The 20,630-nt window shown below is 42.6% G+C and overlaps 3 protein-coding genes across 6 annotated transcripts in view; all 3 read right to left on the bottom strand.

Annotated features, from left to right (window-relative positions):
- Nucleotides 1-336: 336 nt before the first annotated feature.
- The window catches only part of SPAG16 (sperm associated antigen 16), a 422,131-nt gene continuing 401,837 nt past the window's right edge, over nucleotides 337-20,630 (bottom strand). For all 4 annotated transcript variants that reach the window (XM_039332823.1, XM_039332822.1, XM_039332824.1 and 1 more), the window contains one exon: nucleotides 337-862. In XM_039332823.1, the coding sequence (XP_039188757.1) occupies nucleotides 687-862 (176 nt within the window). In that variant the 3' untranslated portion in view covers nucleotides 337-686. The remainder of the gene's footprint in view (nucleotides 863-20,630) is intronic.
- LOC120303360 (endogenous retrovirus group 3 member 1 Env polyprotein-like) lies at nucleotides 3,601-7,646 on the bottom strand. The gene is made up of 2 exons (XM_039332821.1): nucleotides 7,508-7,646; nucleotides 3,601-6,372 (listed from the first exon to the last, which is right to left on the bottom strand). The coding sequence occupies exon 2, from the start codon at nucleotides 6,106-6,108 to the stop codon at nucleotides 3,841-3,843; it is 2,268 nt and encodes a 755-aa protein (XP_039188755.1). The 5' UTR covers nucleotides 6,109-6,372; nucleotides 7,508-7,646; the 3' UTR covers nucleotides 3,601-3,840.
- Nucleotides 8,772-11,328, bottom strand: LOC120303363 (endogenous retrovirus group K member 8 Gag polyprotein-like). Its single transcript, XM_039332828.1, has 2 exons — nucleotides 11,285-11,328; nucleotides 8,772-11,148 (listed from the first exon to the last, which is right to left on the bottom strand). Exon 2 carries the CDS (start codon nucleotides 10,956-10,958, stop codon nucleotides 9,537-9,539), a length of 1,422 nt encoding a protein of 473 aa, XP_039188762.1. The 5' UTR covers nucleotides 10,959-11,148; nucleotides 11,285-11,328; the 3' UTR covers nucleotides 8,772-9,536.

The following is a 20,630-nucleotide window of genomic DNA, read 5'->3' as shown; positions in this document are numbered from 1 at the left end:
GTTATCTACATCTGATGATCACCTTCATTAAAAAAAAAAAAAACTGCTGATTTTCAAGGCACTAGGCTCAGACTGCAGGACTACGTTACAGGAAGTGGAAGTAGGTAGACTGAAGCTTTCTGCATGTACTACTGAATGATTTGGCAAAGGCAACAGCCAAGGCATCTGTCTGATTATTGCCTTGTTAATGCAGAATTCCTTCCCCCCCCCCAGAAAATTACCACATTTGCTACATATAAGTCTCAGTATATTTGTATATGCATGGATATTTTTTTAATGTTATATAGAAAAATATTAAACCCCCCCCACAAAAAAATCTCTTTGCAGAGACTGTAGTAAGTTAAACGTTTTATTATTTTCACAAAATGAGACAGTCAGTTGTAGCTTTTATTATAATAATTTGAAAAGGGGTGGGGTACGGGTTTTCTGCAGTTCATGTTTTCTATCATTAGATGTCAATATAAAGCTATTTCTCCAGGAAAATGGCAAATTGTATATATTTTAATACATATTTAAAGCCATGAAGAAAGATACAAGAGAAATAAAGTTTGGAATATTGTTTCCATTTAAATAAAATATAGAGATTTTACTTAATATAAAATATAATTGTTTATTTCAGACGGTTATTTCAGATAAGGGCATTATAAGCCACTTTCAGTGTTATGAGTTTTCTCTAAATAGAGGTCTCAATTCCAAATACGAACAGTGCCATCAGAACCACCTGAAATTAGATGTTCTGCCATATGATCAAATATTACACTCTGAACTTTATCTTCATGGCCCAATAAGCTGGAAAGATGTCCCGATTTCAGTTCCAACGTCTTAATGGTTCCATCATTGCTTGCAACAGCCACAATATGACCTGTAATATAAAATTAAAAAGGTTTAGAAAATGGAAAAGCAACTCTGTCAGTGAAGTGCTTGAGATAAAAAGTTTACTTGATTTGCAACTTTCTGTATATAATGATGAACTCAGGTAATTCTGCGCTTTATTTTTTTTAAAAAGCAAGTCAAACCAGTATTAGGGGAGACTGGGGAGGGAACTCTGCCCGGAGAGTACCTTGCTGACATTTTGAGTAATGTTGTTAACATCTGCCGTGGTGTTTTATTTCATGATCTCTGTGAGTACTAATGATGTAATGATTCTCCATTTCTCTTAAAAGTTAGTTTCAGATAATAATAATGAGGATCTTCTGCTTCATTGCATGAATTTTGAACTATGAGTTAGTTCTGAAAAGTTCTACCCGAATCCCCATGTCCCCCTACCAGTTAAACAAAAGCAGTAAATATTCATCCTTGTATTTGAAATACATATCATTTGTATGCTGATTATATTTATCTCTATTTCTTGGTATCATCCAGAATGTGTTGAACCACTGTTTACATAAATGGTGAACAAACTGTCTCAACTTGTAACAGGATGGGTAAAGGCCAACAAAATGAAGATAAATTTGGACAAGATGGAGGTATACTAAGTAAATAGCTCTACTTCAAGACATCTAGTGGAATGCATCATCAACACAATCAATTTGCTCTTCATCTTAGGAAATTCCTTCTAATAATCAATCAGAATCTGCTGTTCTATAACCTGTCCTCCATTTGAGAGTAATAAGGACAGGATTTGGCTCTTTTCCATGCATTATTCTTTCAGGTACTTGAAGAATACTATCATATTACTCTCAGTTTTGTCTTTTAATATTATATGTGCCTAATTCTTTTTCAGTAATGAATTTTATTAACATTTAAAAATACAAAGCTAAAAATAATTTAATGAGAACTAAGAAAAAGAGAAAAGAGGAAAAAGTGCAGGGAAAAAGAAAAATATATATAAAGAAAGCATTTCCCCTTAATTAAGAAAGAAAAACAATTTCAGTAATTTCATATATTCCTCTTACAACCACAACTAAGCCCAAAATTTCTGTTGTTAAACAAAACATTTGTTAAGTGAGTGTCAAGACTCCCTCTGTTCAAATTGTAAGAAAGAAAACCCCTGACTCCATTGATTTAGAGAAGAGGTACTTTTACTAAGAATGAACTGATAGCAGCAAAAGCAAGGCAAGATCTGAGGAAAACCCACACGAAAGTTACACATTGAAAGTCACCCCAAATCCCTCCCCCCCCAGGATCCAAGACAGAAAGACCAATCAGCATCCAATAGGATGTTATGGGAAAGCTCCTCTGCAAATGTTGTTTGCCTCCAGAGTCCCAGGATGGTTGGCCTTGGATAACAACTGCGCTCAGTAGCTCCACAGTCCATGAGCGCAAACCACCCTTCTACTTCTCCCAGGAATGCTTCCCCATCCTAAATGCCGAAACTCCCCTCCACGTTTCCATGGCAGCTGAGAGCAAGCAAGCTGCAAAATGCACGCTGGAGATCCGGCTGACAGGTGGTACGCTACCATCCTAGTGGTAGTGGGGGAGGGGAATGAGATGAATCGATGGCAGCACCGCACAAACCTGAGCGAGAGATGGCTGGAGCTGCAGGGCTATTGGCTCAGCGAAAGTGCCAGGATCAGCGCCAGGCTCCAGCTGGAGCTCAGCGCTGATCCTGGCGCTTCTGCTGAGCCCAGAAGAAGCACCAATCAGCTGGAATGTTGCAGCATCTCCAGGGTCTTGTGATTTACATTCAGATGCTTGGCAACTGATTCATATTTATGATGGTCACAGTGTCCTAGGGTCATGTGAAGTGACCAAAACCTGCTACAACCACCCAGCAGATGGGGGGAATAAAAACCAAACAACGCCCACCCCACCCCCACTGCCAATCCTCAACAGAAATGCTCACAGCAATGAAAACCTCGGACAGGAGGAAGAGCACCGCCAGGTGGGCAGGCAGGTGTCTTGCTCGGTTGTGGCTTGGGGGGCACTTTTTTCAGTGCCATTGTAACTTCGAACAGTCACTAAGCGAACTGTTGTAAGTTGAGGACTACCTGTACTTTATCACTTTTTTCCTTTTTTTTTGGGTCATCAAGTTTTTGACACCTTGCTAGGCGACTGGTGGTACTCAGATGTTGTCATATTCTAAAAATGGTACAATGGTGAAAAGGTTGAAAAGCCCTGATGTAGATAGTGCAGACATAATAATGTAAAGTATATTTACTAAAAGTCCATTTCCATGTACCTAAAATAATACCTTTATGAAATGTGTTACCTGAATTAGTGTTCACTTTGAGCATATCTTGTCTTGTAAGGAATACATTTCATCATTTTATAGTCTACATACTGAGGGGATTCCACTTTTGCTATCCCCCCATACGTGGGGCAGATCCCACAAGCTGACACTAAAGAAGACTCCTGACACAGAGGCTTTCTTGGGGTGGGACTGCCCCGAACCGAAGTCCGGGAACTACTTTATTGATTACAATATGCAAATAAGCATTGATTACATGTGATACATTTGTGCCATACATATAATTTCTTGCTGCGCCATAAGCTTAAAACCACTCCCATTACTTAGTCTCAGAGCATGTCAAGAGTACATGTCATGTTTGACCTATATTGCCCACCTGGCTACACAAAACAAAACCCTGTGGTTAGTGCCTTCTCGAGCTTAGTTCTGCATAACATCCTGTTTAACTGTCATGCGGTTTGCCATTTGTGTTACGAGCTAGCGAGCTTTGCCGCAGACGTTTCCTCTAGAAAGGGCAAAGAAAGGGCAAGGAGGGGGCGAGGAGGGGGCTACAACTCCAACATCTCCCCTGTCTTTTTCTAATTAAAGGAAAAATCATCTTCTTCACTGCTAAGGGTTATGGCTAAAGGGTCCGGTACATCCATGGTTGGCAGTGCCTTGTACCTAACCAGGTGTATGGTCCTCTTGTCCACCATACCCTCCACAGTGCTTTATATCAGGTTTCGAAGAAGGGGAATCAGGCAGGGAAGTAAAAGGAGACCTAACAAGATTATACCAAACATGAAGGCTGCTTGCTTCCAGTTCCTAAAAATCCCGCCCAAAAATCCTCCTTCATCCACGATCCCAGTCCATTTTTGTACAGGCACATGGACCAGCTTATGGAGTTCTTTGGTCAAATCTGCAACTACCTTTCCAGTTTCATCAATTTCTAAACAACAGTTGGTCAAATTAAATTTTCCACACACTCCTCCCTCCTTAGCAAGAAGATAATCCAAGGCCAAGCGATTTTGGTAAACAGCGGTGCGCAGCTTGTCCTGAGCAGTGGCAAGAATGGTTAAAGCGGCTGAAATGCGTCGGCTGCCTAACTCAAGCACAGCCTGCAAGCGGATAATGCGATTAAGCATATATATGGGGGTCCTATAACCCCAGGACCCATCCTCAGCCCAAGTGGCAGGATCGTAGTAGGCAATGATTCTTTCGGGTGGCCATTCATCGTCCTTCCAGTTGCCTACCCGTATACCTGCATAGCCTTCCGAGGGCACATCCCTCTTTTTTCTACCCCAATTGTCATACACCGGGGCACCCAGGGTCTGTTTAGCAGTCAGGGGAAGGAGGAAAAAGGAAGGTTTGATCCACCCTAACACACAAGCCCCTGACCAATCTGGAGGCAAGTACTCGTATGCAAAGGAACCGCATACCCAATACATGCCTTGCGGTGCTGTCCAATTGAGAGAGGACCTGCGGAGATAATTGAAAAAGGTATGATTTAATAGTACAGGAGCGGACTCGTTGGTGGGGGAGACCCACTGGCCCCTTTCCCATTGTCCACGGCAAAGAAGTGTCCCAACAGGGATGGAGCCATTCCTGAAAAAGCAATTTGTTCCTACAATATTTGTAGTTAAAGTCCACACTACAGGGTCTTCCAGGTTTCTAAAAGTAAAATTAGCAAATTTTGTTTGATTATTCAAATACTCAGGATCTGCTTCATGAACCTCCCATGGCCATTGTTCCCCCATGTTGGTACCTCCACAAACAAAACAATTTTTTACACCCAATGTAAAGGCTATTTGTTCTGCAAATTCCATGAAAAGGTTTCGTGCTTTGTCAGATATTAGGGGAGACGCTTTGGTCTCTAATTTAGCTAGATGATCATAAACGGACCATTCAATTCTTTGAACATCTTCCAAGTTTTGGACCTTTATGGTGATGTGTGTCAATGGGTCTAATCCATATCCATCAATGCCTATGCCATAGGTTTCCATGGGAGGATGATTTTTTTCTAATTCTATAGTTACCTTGTTGCTATTTGGTTGTCGGACAAAGGAACGAACAAGGCGCTGTTTAACATTAAGGGGATTATAGCAGCCCCTGTAGCCCCCATTCGTGTGCGAACAAATTGCCCGCCAAACTGTTTTTTGGTAGGCCTCCCAAGCGATGCAGGGTTGTGGAAATGAAGAAGGCTCTAGGGGTGGAAATCTAGTGCACAAGTACTTGTGATCGTTGTTATAACCAGCAGGTCGATGCCCACAGCCACGGAAGGATTTTTTCGACATGGCACCGCAGACATCAAAGGTTATAGCCCAATTTTCGGCTTTAGTGACCACTGTGTGATTCACGTACCATAACCGAGCTGCTTGAGGCGGTCCCTTGACAATCCCAATGCCTGCCCAAATGGAGATGTTATACCGTGTGGGCAGGGCCGGGTTATGACACGTGAATGACAATCCTTTGGTGCAGGTCACATATTGAGTTTTGTTAAAAATACAAAAAAATTTCTGGGGACAGGGAGTTGGTACAATATTAGAATGAATCAGGGTGAGAACAGTTGACAGACCTTGTTTAACCTCAACGATGCACCGATCACAACTGGCATCCACCTCCCTGCGCACTCTGTGCGAAGGAGTTGGAGTCTGGTTCCAGTTTCGATTTTCTTGATAGGTATTGTTAGCCTTGTCACCCTCTGCAAAAGCCACCCACATAGCCAAGAAAATACATATCATAAACAGTGTCAATATTACAAAATGATATACAAAATGCGAGCAGGACATTCGCGCAGTTAGCAAATCGGTAAATGTTAGACCACCTCGAATGAAGGGACATCGCGGCGGATCCTTATAGGGAGGAGGGGAGTCTTCGGAGGACCCCCGACCGTTTTCCTGGTAGGTCGGGGGGCTATCCGGAGGTCCATATTCGGGAAGTGGTGGAAAAGACAAGGGGTCTGGTTCCCCTCCGAGGTCAGGAGTGGATTCAGGCATCATGATGTGAGGGAGGATCAGGCTCCGATGCAATGGGTGGGCCCGCAGGTTTGCAAAGATAGGGTCTTACTTGCTTCCCTGGCACCCACAGTACTCGATCAGGCAGTTGGATTGCTGCGTAGCCTCGCCCCCAGGTGATGAGATCAGCCGGACCTTTCCAAGTAGGATCAGGCAACTCGCGATAATACACTGGAGGGCGCAAATTTTTGATTGTCGGTGACTCTGGCGTGGCAAAGTGGCGTTGCGCTGCCGACAAAGGTGGAGTGCCTGTGAGGTTCAAGAAATTGAGAGAATAGAGTGCTCGATTTAAGGTATCTTGCAGTGAGGGGAGGCCAGGAGTTCTTTTCTCCTGTTCGAATCGTTTTAGCATGTTTTTTAGGGTCTGATTAGCACGTTCAACGATCGCTTGACCGGTAGAATTCCAAGGAATCCCAAACTTGTGGGCAATTCCCCATTTCTGACAAAAAGAGGAAAACGGCGCGCTGCTATACGCTGAGCCGTTATCCGTTTTTAACTCTTTGGGGCATCCCATCACTGCAAATGTACGGAGACAATGATTAATTACGTGCTTCGTAGCCTCGCCCCTTTGGGGGGAGGCCATAATAAAATTTGAAAAAGTATCAATTGAAACATGTAAAAACTTCCACGGGGAAAAAGGGGGATATTGAGTGACATCCATTTGCCATAGGGAACAAGTGGCCAACCCACGTGGGTTGACTCCCATTGGTATAGCATGTGCTTGTAAACTGCAGGTGGCACATTGCTGGATGATGGCCGAAGCCTCGGCCGATGTCAATGAAAACTGTTTCATGAGGGCTTTTTTATTTTGGTGAAAGTAGCTATGACTTTCCCAGGCCGTGAGCGGAGTCACGGGAAAAAATTGATGAGACTCTTTACCCAAAGGTTCCTTTGTTAAAGGCTCCTTTGCTGCCGCATCCGCCTTTGCGTTACCTTCTGTCAGCATGCCCGGAAAGGGCTGGTGACTTCGGATGTGGGCGATAAAAAACGGTTGGGCACGGGCATGGATTAATTCTTGTAGCTGACAAAAAAGAGCCATTAGAGATGAGTCTAATGAAGGTGAAAGATAGGACTGAAAGATATTACTAACAACATGAGCAACATACAAAGAGTCAACAATTAAGTTAAAGGCAGAATCCTTAAACATAGAAAAGGCCAATACAGAAGCGGCCATTTCAGCCCTCTGGGCAGACTTGTGGCCATGGGTGCGATGGGTTTGCCAAACACCATCTTGTAAGAAAGTACAAACGCCTATGTGGGCGCTTCCATCTGCAAAAACTGTGGGGGCAGAAGGAATAGGAAAGGACACACATGGAGATTGCCATTTCACTGGGACAGTTTGGACAAGAGTCAGACGGGGGTCAGCAGGGAAATGATACTTAACCTGTCCTGGCCACTGGGCTAGAGCAGCTTGGAGTTCTTCGGATTCCCTGTACACCTGTTCCCACAGGGGAAGTCGCAGGGGAACAAAAAGAGCAACTGGCTCAGTGCCTGTTAATTGGCGGCATCGAACACGTCCTTTGAACAACAGAGAAGCATACAGGGAGAAACGAGAGGTGATAGTTTTGCGTGGAGTGTGGGGCAAATGCATCCATTCGACAATCATCAAAGGCGATGCAATTTGGACCACAACCAGCGTGGGTAGAAGAAGGGTGTTTAGAATTATAAGAGACAAAGGAACATCAGGCAAGACACGATCAACCCATTTGACAGACAACATTTGAGTGATTAATTTGAGAATTTCCAGGTGTTCAGATGTTAAAAAAATCTTGTCACCGGGAGATTTGTGACCTTGCAAGGCTGAAAAAAGAGGTGCCAATTGTGAGGTGGTTAAGCCCATATATGGTCGTGCCCAATTAAGGGTTCCCAAAAATTGCTGCATCTGAACAAGGGTAGCAGGATTGGGAAGTGTTAATTGGGGCAGTATTGGAGAGGAATTGGAGGCTATGACCTTATGGCCCAGATACAAAAATGGTTCTTTTGTTTGAATTTTTTCGGGTGCCACTGTCAGTCCATTGTTAGCCATGTGGTCTCTAAGCTCAGCGGCCACAGTGGACACAATCTCAAAACAAGCAGAAGAGGCAATTAAAATATCATCCATGTAATGATAAAATAAAAAGGTGGGATACTTCACACGAAATGGCTTCAACAAAAAGGAAATAAAATATTGGCACATTGTAGGACTGTTTATCATTCCTTGAGGCAAAACTGTCCATTCAAAACGCTCAGATGGGTATGCATTATTAAACACTGGTATGGTAAAGGCAAACAATTGGCGATCTTTGGGATCCAGAGGGATGGAAAAAAACGCATCCTTTAGATCCATGATAATTAAAGAAAAATTTTTTGGGATTAAATTTGGGTTGGGAAGTCCCAGTTGGAAGGGTCCCATAGGAGCAATCAGTCTGTTTATGGAACGCAAATCCTGTAAAAATCTCCAATTTCCAGATTTCTTTTTTATCACAAAAACAGGTGAGTTGTAAGGACTAGTAGATGCCACCAGATGGCCCAATTGAAACTCCTTATTGACTAGCTGTTGTAATGCTTCCAATTTTTCTTTTGTTAGGGGCCACTGATCCACCCAAACAGGAGTGGGGTCTAAAAGAGTGAGGGATAGAGGGGTGGGGGCAGTTTTTGCCATTCCTAAAAGGTTAATGTGGCCCCAATTTGGGATAAAAGATCCCGACCCCAAAGATTAACTTGCAGGGGAAGGACGACAGGGCGAATACGTGCCTGTTTGTCGGTGTGAGAGGAAGTGACTAACAGAGGCAAGGTGCTAATTCGGGCCGTTTGGATGCCTCCGACGCCTCGGACGGCAGGGGAAGAGGTGGTGGGCCAGTCAGCAGGCCACTCAGAGGTTCTAATTACTGAAATATCTGCTCCGGTGTCTATTATGCCTGAAAAAGAACGATTATTTAACACAAAGGTAACAAAAGGCTTATCCGAATGAATAGTGGAAGTGAAAGCAAGCAATTGGTGGTCAAGAAAGTGCTTTCGGTAATTGTTAAGAGAGGGGTTGGGGGGAACAATCGGCTCCATGTCCTCATAAGCGAGGGGATCGAACTCCAGGGCCACCGGCATCACAATTGCAGCCAGGTCTTCCTTGTAGATGACTAAAGGAGCGTCAACAATGCAAATTAGAGCCAGAGAAGAAAAATCATCGGAGTCAACCAAGAAAGGGGAAGCGAAAACGCCGCGGGAGATGAGGTCTCTAGCCGGATAGCAAAGCAAGGGGACTTTTGTCGGCATAGAAACATCAGGTAAAGTAAGAGGAAGAAAATATGTAAGACCAGGTATTTGCATAGAAACAGTTTCGGCAGCAACAGCATGCATAGATGTTATAAAGGTTTCTTTTAAGTTAAATGTAGCCAAAGAATCAGCCTTGGGGAGAGGGCTGGCTGAGTGCCCCCCCACTAGTTTCCCTGGTTCTGGTTGTTATTGTTGGCAGATTGGGGAGGGGGATTCACACGACACAGGGAAGCCCAGTGATAGCCCTTTTTACAACGGGGGCACACAGTTTTCGGCTTGTTTTGATTTGAATTTGACTGATGTGCGCCGCCCCCAGGGGCACGACACTGTGCTCGAAAATGACCGGGCTTGCCACAGTTAAAACAGTTTCCATTTTTAAACGTCTCCCCTTTGATGTTTTGCAATGCCATTGCTAAAGTTTCCATGTTGTGGACATTGGTGCCGACGATTCGGCATGCTTGGATGTAATCTGCCAGTTCGGCATCAGGCTTGCTGAGGAGAGGCTGAATGATACGTCTGCAATCTTCATTGGCATTTTCATAAGCTAGTTTTTTTATAAGTTCCTTTTGTGCTATGGGATTCCGGATCTCTCTAAAAACTGCCTTCTGCAACTGATCAATGAAATCTCCATAGGACTGACTGGACCCTTGATAAATTTTTGCGAACGACCCTGCGGCAGAAGAGCCTGGGTCGTCTATCTTTGAAAAAGCATTTTGCGCTGCTAAACTAGAATGAGCAAATGCAGCGCGTGACATGTTCTTTTGGATATTAGGAGAAGCATAACGTCCTTCGCCGATCAATTGTTCCAATTGCAAGTTTCCCCCGATTCTTCTAACGATGGCTTCTGCTTCCCTCTTATACTCTGATTCCCATACCACAAACTGTGAACTTGTCAAAATCATGCGACACAAATTTTTCCAATCGGATGGCAACATGTAAAAGGAGTTGGCTAGATTACTTATTAACCCTATGACATAAGAGTTTTGAATGCCATACGTATTGACAGCTTGCTTAATATCCCTAATTAACTTCATAGGGACTGGTTCGATATATGGAGCCCCATTTGTGTCAAATTCTACTGGGTAGCACATTTCATATTCATCCAATTCTAAATCGCCCGAAAGTTTAGCTCTAGCCAGCGCTTGAGCAATAGCGCCGGCAGGTGTTTCTGATGTTTTCGGAGCGGTCTGAGCCGGGGCCGTGGCTTCTACTTGTGCCACCGTTACAGGTTCTATCTGGGGAGGGTTCTGAATGCCAGATTGATATGGCGGCGGGGGGTCTGAAGCCCCGACCATGGTATTCTTGTGTATTTTTAAATATTCCATGACAATCCGCCAAGTGGTCAATATTTTCGGCGGAGCCCTAGGGGACTCATGAAAATATGTTCCTAATTTAATCCATACAGATTCTTTAAGTGACCCTTCCTCGGGGTAGGCTGGGCATTGTTGATAAATATATTTTAGCAGACTGATCAGGTCTGACTTGGTGGGAACGGCCAGATTTTTCCCACCATTAAGTCGGGTCTTGGTCAATTCCCTAAGTTCGTGGAGGTGCGCAACCTGAGGCTTAGAGAATTCTGCCCCCATACTCACGAGTTTTAGGAGGGTACTTCGTTCCACGACGACCGGCCCTGAATTGCAGTAGGCGTCCTGCCGAGTGAAGTATGAGGGTACCAAGAGATGTCTAGGAGGGTGCTTCGTTCTGCGACGACCGGCCCTGAGAGTTGCAACAGGACATACACGTCTAGGAGGGTGCTTCGTTCTGCGACGACCGGCCCTGAGAGTTGCAACAGGACATACACTCGACTTGCGAGAGATGTCTAGGAGGGTACTTCGTTCTGCGACGACCGGCCCTGAGAGTTGCAACAGGACATACACGTCTAGGAGGGTGCTTCGTTCTGCGACGACCGGCCCTGAGAGTTGCAACAGGACATACACTCGACTTGCGGGTCGAATCACGTCGGGGTCACCACCTGAGGGGATTCCACTTTTGCTATCCCCCCATACGTGGGGCAGATCCCACAAGCTGACACTAAAGAAGACTCCTGACACAGAGGCTTTCTTGGGGTGGGACTGCCCCGAACCGAAGTCCGGGAACTACTTTATTGATTACAATATGCAAATAAGCATTGATTACATGTGATACATTTGTGCCATACATATAATTTCTTGCTGCGCCATAAGCTTAAAACCACTCCCATTACTTAGTCTCAGAGCATGTCAAGAGTACATGTCATGTTTGACCTATATTGCCCACCTGGCTACACAAAACAAAACCCTGTGGTTAGTGCCTTCTCGAGCTTAGTTCTGCATAACATCCTGTTTAACTGTCATGCGGTTTGCCATTTGTGTTACGAGCTAGCGAGCTTTGCCGCAGACGTTTCCTCTAGAAAGGGCAAAGAAAGGGCAAGGAGGGGGCGAGGAGGGGGCTACAACTCCAACACATACAAAGGGTAACCCTTCTATATTACAGACTCTTCTTTAAGGGAAAATCATCTATGATTACTGAAGACCAATTGTTCATATTCTTCTCTCTAAATTTTTAATCCAGTATTGTTGTCTATTTTTCTCAGCTATAAGGACACGTTTTAGTTTTTACCTTTTGTCTAAATCTATGTGTTACAGTTGGCTGGGTTCATACAATTTATTAAGTGAAAACCAAACAAACCACAGTAGTTTGCTGTTGTTGCTAGGCTGTAAAATACAGTAAAAATAAAAATACTTTGAACATTAGGAAACAAATCAATCTAATGTTTAGTAAAAAAAGTGCCTACAATATTTTTAGAAATCCATGAGTAGTTTCTGAAAGATGAGGACACATACTGTACACTACAGTTTTCACTTACAATCTGAGGTGGACTGCTCAAGGTAATTTCCCCATCTTGAAACAAGATAATTAAAAGCTTCTATATTAATGATTCCTTAAAAAGAGCCACCTAGTCTAATGTGTGGCATTTGTGAAACCAAATTGTCTATAGTAAAAGAAATACATCTTGTCTTTGTGACATAAATTTACATTTTTTCCAGTATTACTTTTAAATATCCATTTAAAAGTCTCTCTAATTGACACTTCTTGGCTGAATGTTTCTTGGAGGATTTTCAATTGAAATAACCTATTGGTTTGCCTATGCACTGTTATGTGCTATATTGTTGTTCAGTCGCTAAGTCGTGTCCAACTCTTCGTGACCCCATGGACTATAGCAGGCCAGCCCCCCCCCCCCGTCCTCATTGTTTCCCTGTGTCTGCGTAAACTCATGCCCACTGCATCAGTATAGTTATTGTACTGCCCTGCATACCCAGAATACAACTGAAGTTTCAAGTGAAAGTATTAGTTCCAATAGCTGAATTCTTGATTTTAAAAGGTTCTAATAATTATCTCAAGTTGCTGGGGTGAGATTTAGTTTTGTACAACCACCATGGTCCTTCCAACTCTGTTATTCTGTTATGTTTTATTTTTAAGAAATTATGGTCCAAATGTATATCATAAGTTTGGAGTCAAGGTACGTTTGAAAGGGATACACCAGACATCCACAATATAACATTTGATTGAGATGAAAGGTAAAGGTAAAGGCGCTCTTGAACTAAACCTCAGTTCATGATGACTTCATCCATGGCAGCATTAGAGAAGTGGTTTGTCAGTGGATTTTTCAGGAATTATTATTTTTTAACTTCTCAGCCTACCCAATAACCCTGGAAGAATCTTATTTGAGTTGTCACCAAGCCAGATTCTGTTTAGTTTCCAAAATCAGTCAACTTTGGCTAGAGGTTGTCACCTGTCGAAATGGTTGAGATATTTGTGCAAATAATAAAGGTATAATTAGTCTCATTTTCTGTATTTAATTACATTAGTGCATACTGTCAAGAATGGAAGTGTAGCATTTTTAACTTCAGTACCAAACATAACACTGTAGATTTCTGGGCTGCTCTGTTTGAAGTTTGTACCTCTAGGGTTGCAAAAGATGTAATTGTGAATGTTAGATGTCAAAGTGGGAGCTTTTTTCCAGCAACATCAAATAACTACTAAAGAAACCATTAGATTCTCACATAAAAATAAATCAAAAATATTTTTTCAGATTGTTCTTAAATGTGAGAACAAAACATTCTAGAACTGGAGTAACTAGAAGTCCTTTTTTTACAAATTCCTACTCTGTTATATATATATTTGTTACCAAGTTTAATAAAGCTATTTTCAGTGATGTGTCAGAAGTTTGTAACAGTGTATTCTGGGGAAGATGAAAGTCATTTTTATGCGCATCAGAACTAATTGTCAAGATTGAATTGCTAAGATACTTGCTAACCTATGTCACTATTCAACTTGCCAAAGAAAGAGGGGGGAGGGATACCCTGGGAAAGAAACAGGGGTTTCAAGAAGCCATCCATGGTGTCCAACGGAGAAGTTCCCATAACTAACTGAAGAGATATGATTGGGCAACATGGACACTTGGTGGGTGGGGTTATGAAAAGCTATTGTTAACTAAACAGATTTTCATGTGGGAAAACTAGAGTTGATTTTGCTTCTTCAGTACTGAGATGCGTATTCAATAAAGTTTATCTTTTATGGCATTTCAAAGCTGTAAAGATTCCTCAGTGTTGAATTCACTAGCCAGATGGTTGATATAAAATCAACTTTCATAAAGTTATGAGTGCAGCCTACTTGAAGACTTCCGAGAGAACTGAAGTGTAATGATGTCAGGAGCAGAAAAGAAGACCTAGACCACAGTTAAGCTGGGGCTGTTTCCCCCTCGGAAAGCATCTGCAGCAACTCAGCTGGACTGCAGGGCGCAATTGGTGGTGATGTAGTCCAAGGTGAGAGTGGAGAAGACAGGGAATCTGCAGGTGTGTGCTGTGGTGGGAAAAAGGCCCAATGGGTGGGAGGCATGAGAAAGGCCGCTGAGATGGAATTCCCCTTGATCCCATCAGGGGTTGTGATAACCTAGGAAAGTGAGTGGAAGACCAAGAGCACTACGGACTGAGAGGAATCAGTGGAATAGAAGCCTCTAACCACTTCCCTCGGCCCTTTGGTGGAGCAGTTGTGGGAGAAGTTTGGAGAACTGAGTATGCAAGGAGTAGAACAGATGAGACCCCCAGGTCAGGGGGCAGCATCCATGCTCTATAGGGAGAAAAAAGATGGATCATTGAGATTATGGATGGATTTTAGGGGGATTAATGGTGTGTGCATGGAAAATATGTACTCCCTCCCCCTCATGAAGGACATACTGGGGCACCTATCCAAAGGGAAGGTGTTCACCAAATTGGATTTAAGAGAGGCGTACTATTGTATGAGGATCAAGGAGGGGGATGAATGGAAGACTGCTTTTAATTGTCCCTTGGGTTGCTACCAGTTCAGGGTGATGCCTTTTGGACTATAAGGAGCACCAGCAGTGTTCATGGAGTTAATAAATGAGGTACTGCATGATCATCTGTACAAGAGGGTGCTGGTCTACTTGGATGATACTCTCGTCTACTCGGAGACAATGGGGGAGCATGTGGAACAATGAGAGAAGTACTGCAGAAACTATTGAAGGCTAAGTTCTATGCCAAACTATCCAAGTGTGACTTCTACAAAAGTAGCTTGAACTATATGGGGTATTGCATATCAAGCCAGGGGGTGGAGATGGACCCTGGGAAAGTGAAACAAATATAAGAGTGGGAAGTCCCCTGAACCTGGAGACAACTACAGAGTTTTCTGGGGTTTGCCAACTTCTATCAACAATTCATCCCCTCCTTTGCACAGAAAGCCTTGCATATTAAAGAGCTATTAAAAACAGGGAGGGGGGAGAGGAGGGCTGAAGCCCAAAGCAAGCCAGCCACTCAACTGGACTATGGAGTGTCAAGCAGCTTTTGAAAAACTCAAGTGGCTTTTCATGGCTGAGCCAATTCTTAAGCACCCAGACCCAACAGCACCCTTCATAATCCAAGCAAATGCTAGTGATGTAGCAATAGGGGCTGTCCTGTTCAAAAGAACCAGGAAGGGAAACTCCAGCCATGTGTCTACACCTCTCGGTGTGGGCAATGTGGAAGAAGGAGGCTTATGCAGTCCGTTAGGTGTTGCTTATATGGAGGCAAGTCCTGGAGGGTAGCAAAAACCCTTTCAAAATGTGAATGGACCATAAGAATAAGGCCCCAAGAAAGTTTTCCCCCAAGCAGGTCTCGTGGGCTCAGTACTTCAATCAATTTAACTTTACCCTTCAGTACCTGCCAGGGGGAAAAATTTTCTTGGCAGATGCACTATCACGGCTGCCACGAAACAAATGCTCCAGGGAGGAATTAATTAACTCAATCATTCCCTCAGAGCAGCTAACAGTGCAAGGCTCCAAGAGGCCAATTCTGCCAGCTCTCCCTCAGCCAGCTGATAATAACATCCCTCAAAAGCTGAGGGAAGCTTTGGAGGAGGGTGACTGGTTTAGGAACCATAAAGGGGATATGACAATGAAAGAAGGTCCCAAATTATATTTGCCACTCAACCTGAGGACCTGGATTTTGCGAAGATGTCACTATGTGAAGCCAGTGGCCCATTTTGGCTTTGTGAAAGCCCTCCATTCAGCCAGGAGGCAGTTTTGGTGGCCCAAGATGGGCAATAATGTAGAGAACTATGTTGCTGGGTACCCGACCTGTGCTTCCATGAAAAGATTGCCAGGAAAGCCTTCTGGACTGTTGCAGCCGGTGACTAACCCCCACAGCACGTGGGAGAAGATAGCCATGGACTTTGTTGTGGAACTGCCTGAAAGTTCTGGGAATACCATAATCTGGACTTTGATTGACCTGTTTTTGAAGCAAGTACATTTTGTGGCCTGCCCAAAGATCCCATCAGCTCAGACCTTAGCCACATTGTATGTACAGCATATATATAGACTACATAGAGTCCCAAGGTGCATCATTTCTGACTGGGGGATGCAGTTTACCACAAAGTTCTGGCAGAAATTTATTAAATTGATAGGGTCCTCACAGGGGCTTAGTTCTGGGTTCCATTCCAGTACCAATGGGGGGAGGCAGAGTTAATTCAATGATAAAGCAATACTTGCACTGTTATGTGAACTACCAGCAGACCAATTGGGCAGAACTTCTGCCTTTTACAGAAGTAGCCTACAATAATTCTGTACATAGCGGCACCAAGTTCACCCCATTTAGTGACGGGAATGTATTTTGTGCCTATGCCAGAACTACCACGGGGGTCCTCTTCCTCGTTGTTCTTAGCTGATTGGATAGATAATTTGAAAACCACATATGGAGAGATGCAGAAGGCATTGGATAAGGCTAGGGAATCATATAAGAAGCAGGCTGATCGAAAGAGGGTTCCCCAAGAGAGTTATAGGATTGGGGACCAGGTACATCTGTCTACTAAATATTCCAAGCTAAGACAGTGCTGCAAGAAATTGAGTCCTAAGTACATAGGGCCTTTCCCAATTGTGAAAGTCATTAATCCAGTAACTGTTGAGCTAAGGTTACCAAAAGAATTGAAGCGAGTTCACCCAGTATTCCATTGCAGCTTGCTGAAATCCTTCAAAAGGTCCAACTTAAGGCTAGAGATAAGGAAACCCCCTCCTCCTATATTTGGGGAGGGGGGGAAAAGAAGCATTATGAAATTAAGAAAATTCTAGACTCAAGGATTTATAGGGGGAAGTTACAGTACTTAGTCCTGTGGAGAGGCTATCCCTTAGCAGATGCTGAGTAAGTAAAAGCCCAGAATGTTAAAGCTGATTAATATGAAAGTTTCATGAGAAATACCCAAAACATCCAAGGAGATGAGGTTTGAATGTTTGAATAAGTGTTTCCCTATGTCTACCTTCTTTTTCAGGGGGCCAGCATGTCAAGGTTAAATTACTAAGATGCTTGCTAACCTTTGTCACTACTCAACTTGCTATAGAAACAGAGGGGGAGGGAAAGCCTGGGAAAGAAATGGGAGTTTCAAGAAGCCGTTCACAGACTGTGAGACCCAAGGTCACAAAAGCAGGTGTCTGACGGAGAAGTGGATCATTCCCATAACAAACTGAAGAGATGTGATTGGGCAACATGGACATTTAGTGGGTGAGGGTTATGAAAAGCTATTGTTAACTAACCATATTTTCACGTGGGAAAACTAGAGTTGATTTTGCTTCTTCAGTACTGAGATGTGTACTCAATAAAGTTTATCTTTTATGACATTTCAAAGCTGTAAAGATTCCTCAATGTTGAATTCGCTAGCCAGATGTTTGACACTAATTTAAAGCGATTCTGCAGGATCAACATAAACAGAAATGTTGCTTGGCATTTTTATTAACTGTGGATGGAGATATTGAACACCTCAATTGATTTCTGAAACACATGTGGAAAGATATTTGTTATTTGTTCAGAAAAGTGCAAAACTGAAATGTTTTAACACATGCTTGCACTTAAGAAATCAAAACATATTATTTTTTAAAAAAATTGACTCAGCTGAAGGAAATATAACAGAAATAATGTATGATAAAATGTAATCCACAAAAGATTATGAGAAAATGTTTCCCATAAGTCTATAGATTGTCTATTAAAATTTTCCAGCTGCTAAATCTTTCTATTTATGAGATTAATATTCTTGGTTTCACTAGAGCTGATAAAAAACTAGGAAATACCTTATTTACTTTCAATAAGTTTTGCTTTTACAAATGTTAATTTAGCTTCTCCTCCCTCCTCCCCCCAAAATCCCACCCCACTGTCTCTAATCCCCCCTCCCAAAAAAACAAGAACTCTTTGGAATATTCCACAGTATTTGGAGAATTGAGAATATTTAAATCATTCTTCCACATGAAATGATTTTAATTACAGAAACTGAAATCTACAAAACAGTTTCAGGATCAAGTTTCTGCACATCTCTTCTTTCATAGAATAACAGGGCTGGAAGAGATTTTGGAGATCTACTTACCCAAAGCAGGAGTCATTACACCACCCGAGACAAATGTATGTCTAATCTTTTCTTGAAAACCTCCAATGATGAGGTTCTTACTGCAAGGAAGTTTCTCCTTAGTTCCAAGTCGGATCTTTCCTTAATGAGCTTCCACTCGCTGTTTCTTGTCCTGCCCTTAGGTGCTTTGGAGAATAAAGTGATGATCACCTTTTCTCTATGACTGCTCTTCAAGTACTGGAAGACAGCTATTATGTCGTCCCTAAACCTGCTCTTTGTTAGGCTAGGCATACCTACACTAGTCCCCTTAACCATTCATTATACCGCTTGTCTTCTTTGTTGCTTTTCTCTGCATCTTTTTTGTATTGTGGTGACCAGAACTGGATGCAGTATTCCAAGTGTGGCCTCGGTAGTGCAGTAGAGGTCTGTACTATCACTTATAACTGCACTGACATTTTGGCTTTAAATACAAAGATCTTCTAACTTGTCGATTTAGAAATTAAAGAATTAGCTGTCACAAGGATAATCTCTGAGTGGGAGGCTAAGAATAAGTCTTATTTCTTTCTTTAATTTGTAAAGAAAGTAGTAGAAATGATGTCTTGTGCTACCTAATGTATATTTAGTTTTGTAACTATAATAAAGGAAAGGATGTTTGGGTATGATGTAGAATCAGTTCTTTGGGCAATTCAGACTATAAAAGCCAATTGCTCTGATGAAATGATCATTTCCTTGAGAAGGTACAGGCCAGTTTTGCTTCTTGCATTTCTTTAAGCCTGTGTTTGAATTTTGAAGGTATAGGTAAACCTCATATAGCAACTGCTCTATTTGCAGAAAAATCAGTATGAAAAATAACTTTGTTAAAGTCTTTAACAAGTCAAAAGGGGGGAGAGCTTCCTGTGACGGCGGCGCCGATGGCGGCTGTTTTCAGCCGTCCGCCCTGGAATGTGTCAAAGCCAACTGAGATAGCGAGCAACAGCCGTCTCGCAGCTTGGAATCTCTCTCCCTGGGCGAAGGAGAGGAGATGAGTTTCCCTCGGATAGTGGCAGGGCTCCCTGAGAGACCCCAAAGTTTTTTTTTCTTTGGTGGTCGGAGGGTGAGAGCTCCCACGGAGTCTGAGGTGTTCTCCACATTCCAGGATGCCTTTGCTCTAATTTTTTTTTGGGGGGGGGGGCAAAGCTAGATGCTGCTCACACATCTGCTTTCAAAATGAACTTGTGAGTAAAATTTAAAGCAGACAGAGCTGACCAGGGAGATTAGATCTGTGATTATTTTGAGACTTTAACTCTGGAAAAGATTTCATCTTCTCTCTTTTCTTATTTGAGAGGGGTGAAAAATGGCGCTGAGATGTTGTTTTTAAGAGTGAAAGGACCGGAACTTTAATTTGAAACAATGTAACAGCTTTCTTTTTTCTTCTTTTTTTTTTATATACACAGGGGGCTTTTGTCTTTTTTCCCCTCCTTTTGTCTCCTTTTTTCTCTCTCTCTCTCTTTGTTAAAGGTTTTATAAGATTTTAAGAGTTTTTTTTTTTTAAGATGGCTTCAAAGCATTTTGGAGCTTTTGTTTCTAAAGCCTCAATCTCCTCTTCGGTAATGCAGACAGCTCAGCAAGTCGAGTCTAAATTTCCACCACTTTTCTCAGCTTTACCAGCAGTTTTACCTAAAGACTTACAGGACGCTTTGGAAGATAGTGTACGACGGACTGAAAAAGAGATAAGTGAAATTATTGAAAATAAATTTAGGAAATTGAGAGAAGATATAGCGTCTGTGCTTCAGAAGTTTGCTGATCACATAGATCGTTTGGATCAGTGTATTGATGTTGCTGTAGAAAATTCTGAAAAATTGGAAGATAAAATAGAAAACAAGGTGGAAATAATTTAGGATGAAATTACTATGTTACAATACAGAAGTATGGAGTTTGCTTTAAGAATAAGGGGAATGCAGGAAAATACCGTATATCCTGGCGTATTAGGCAACCCGGCATATAAGACGACCCCCGTCTTTATAGCCGGGCCGCATTCCTAGAATGTCGTCTTATACGACGGAAACTACCAGTATTTCCGGCGTATAAGACAACTCGGCGTATAAGACGACCCCTGTCTTTGGCGCCGATTTCAGTGCTCACGGAAGTCGTCTTATACGCCGGCATTTACGGTAATCAAGAAGATTTGAGACAAGTGGTTGCAAAGGATATAGCTCTTATTTTGGAATCTGAGCCTGAAGAAATATTGAGAGAGACAGAAAAAGTTTTTAGGGTTAATTCAAGGGTTGCAAGACAGAGGAATCTTTTTTAGTAGATCACTTCGTAATAAAATTTTACAAGCCTTTTACAAGCAGAGATTTCAAATTGCAGTCCAGGATGTTATACTTCTGAAAGAACTACCTTCAAGAATTCTCAAAGTAAGA

The sequence above is a fragment of the Crotalus tigris genome, unplaced genomic scaffold (assembly GCF_016545835.1).
Source record: "Crotalus tigris isolate CLP2741 ecotype Arizona unplaced genomic scaffold, ASM1654583v1 scf7180000024464.508515016:1373766, whole genome shotgun sequence".
Classification (NCBI taxonomy): domain Eukaryota; kingdom Metazoa; phylum Chordata; class Lepidosauria; order Squamata; family Viperidae; genus Crotalus; species Crotalus tigris.
Note: the sequence above shows the minus strand (reverse complement) of the source record. Positions and strands in the feature narration are given on the sequence as shown.

Excerpts from the sequence above, each read along its gene's own strand:
- LOC120303360 (XM_039332821.1), bottom strand. The coding sequence starts at position 6,108 with ATGATGCCTGAATCCACTCCTGACCTCGGAGGGGAACCAGACCCCTTG.
- LOC120303363 (XM_039332828.1), bottom strand. The coding sequence starts at position 10,958 with ATGGGGGCAGAATTCTCTAAGCCTCAGGTTGCGCACCTCCACGAACTT.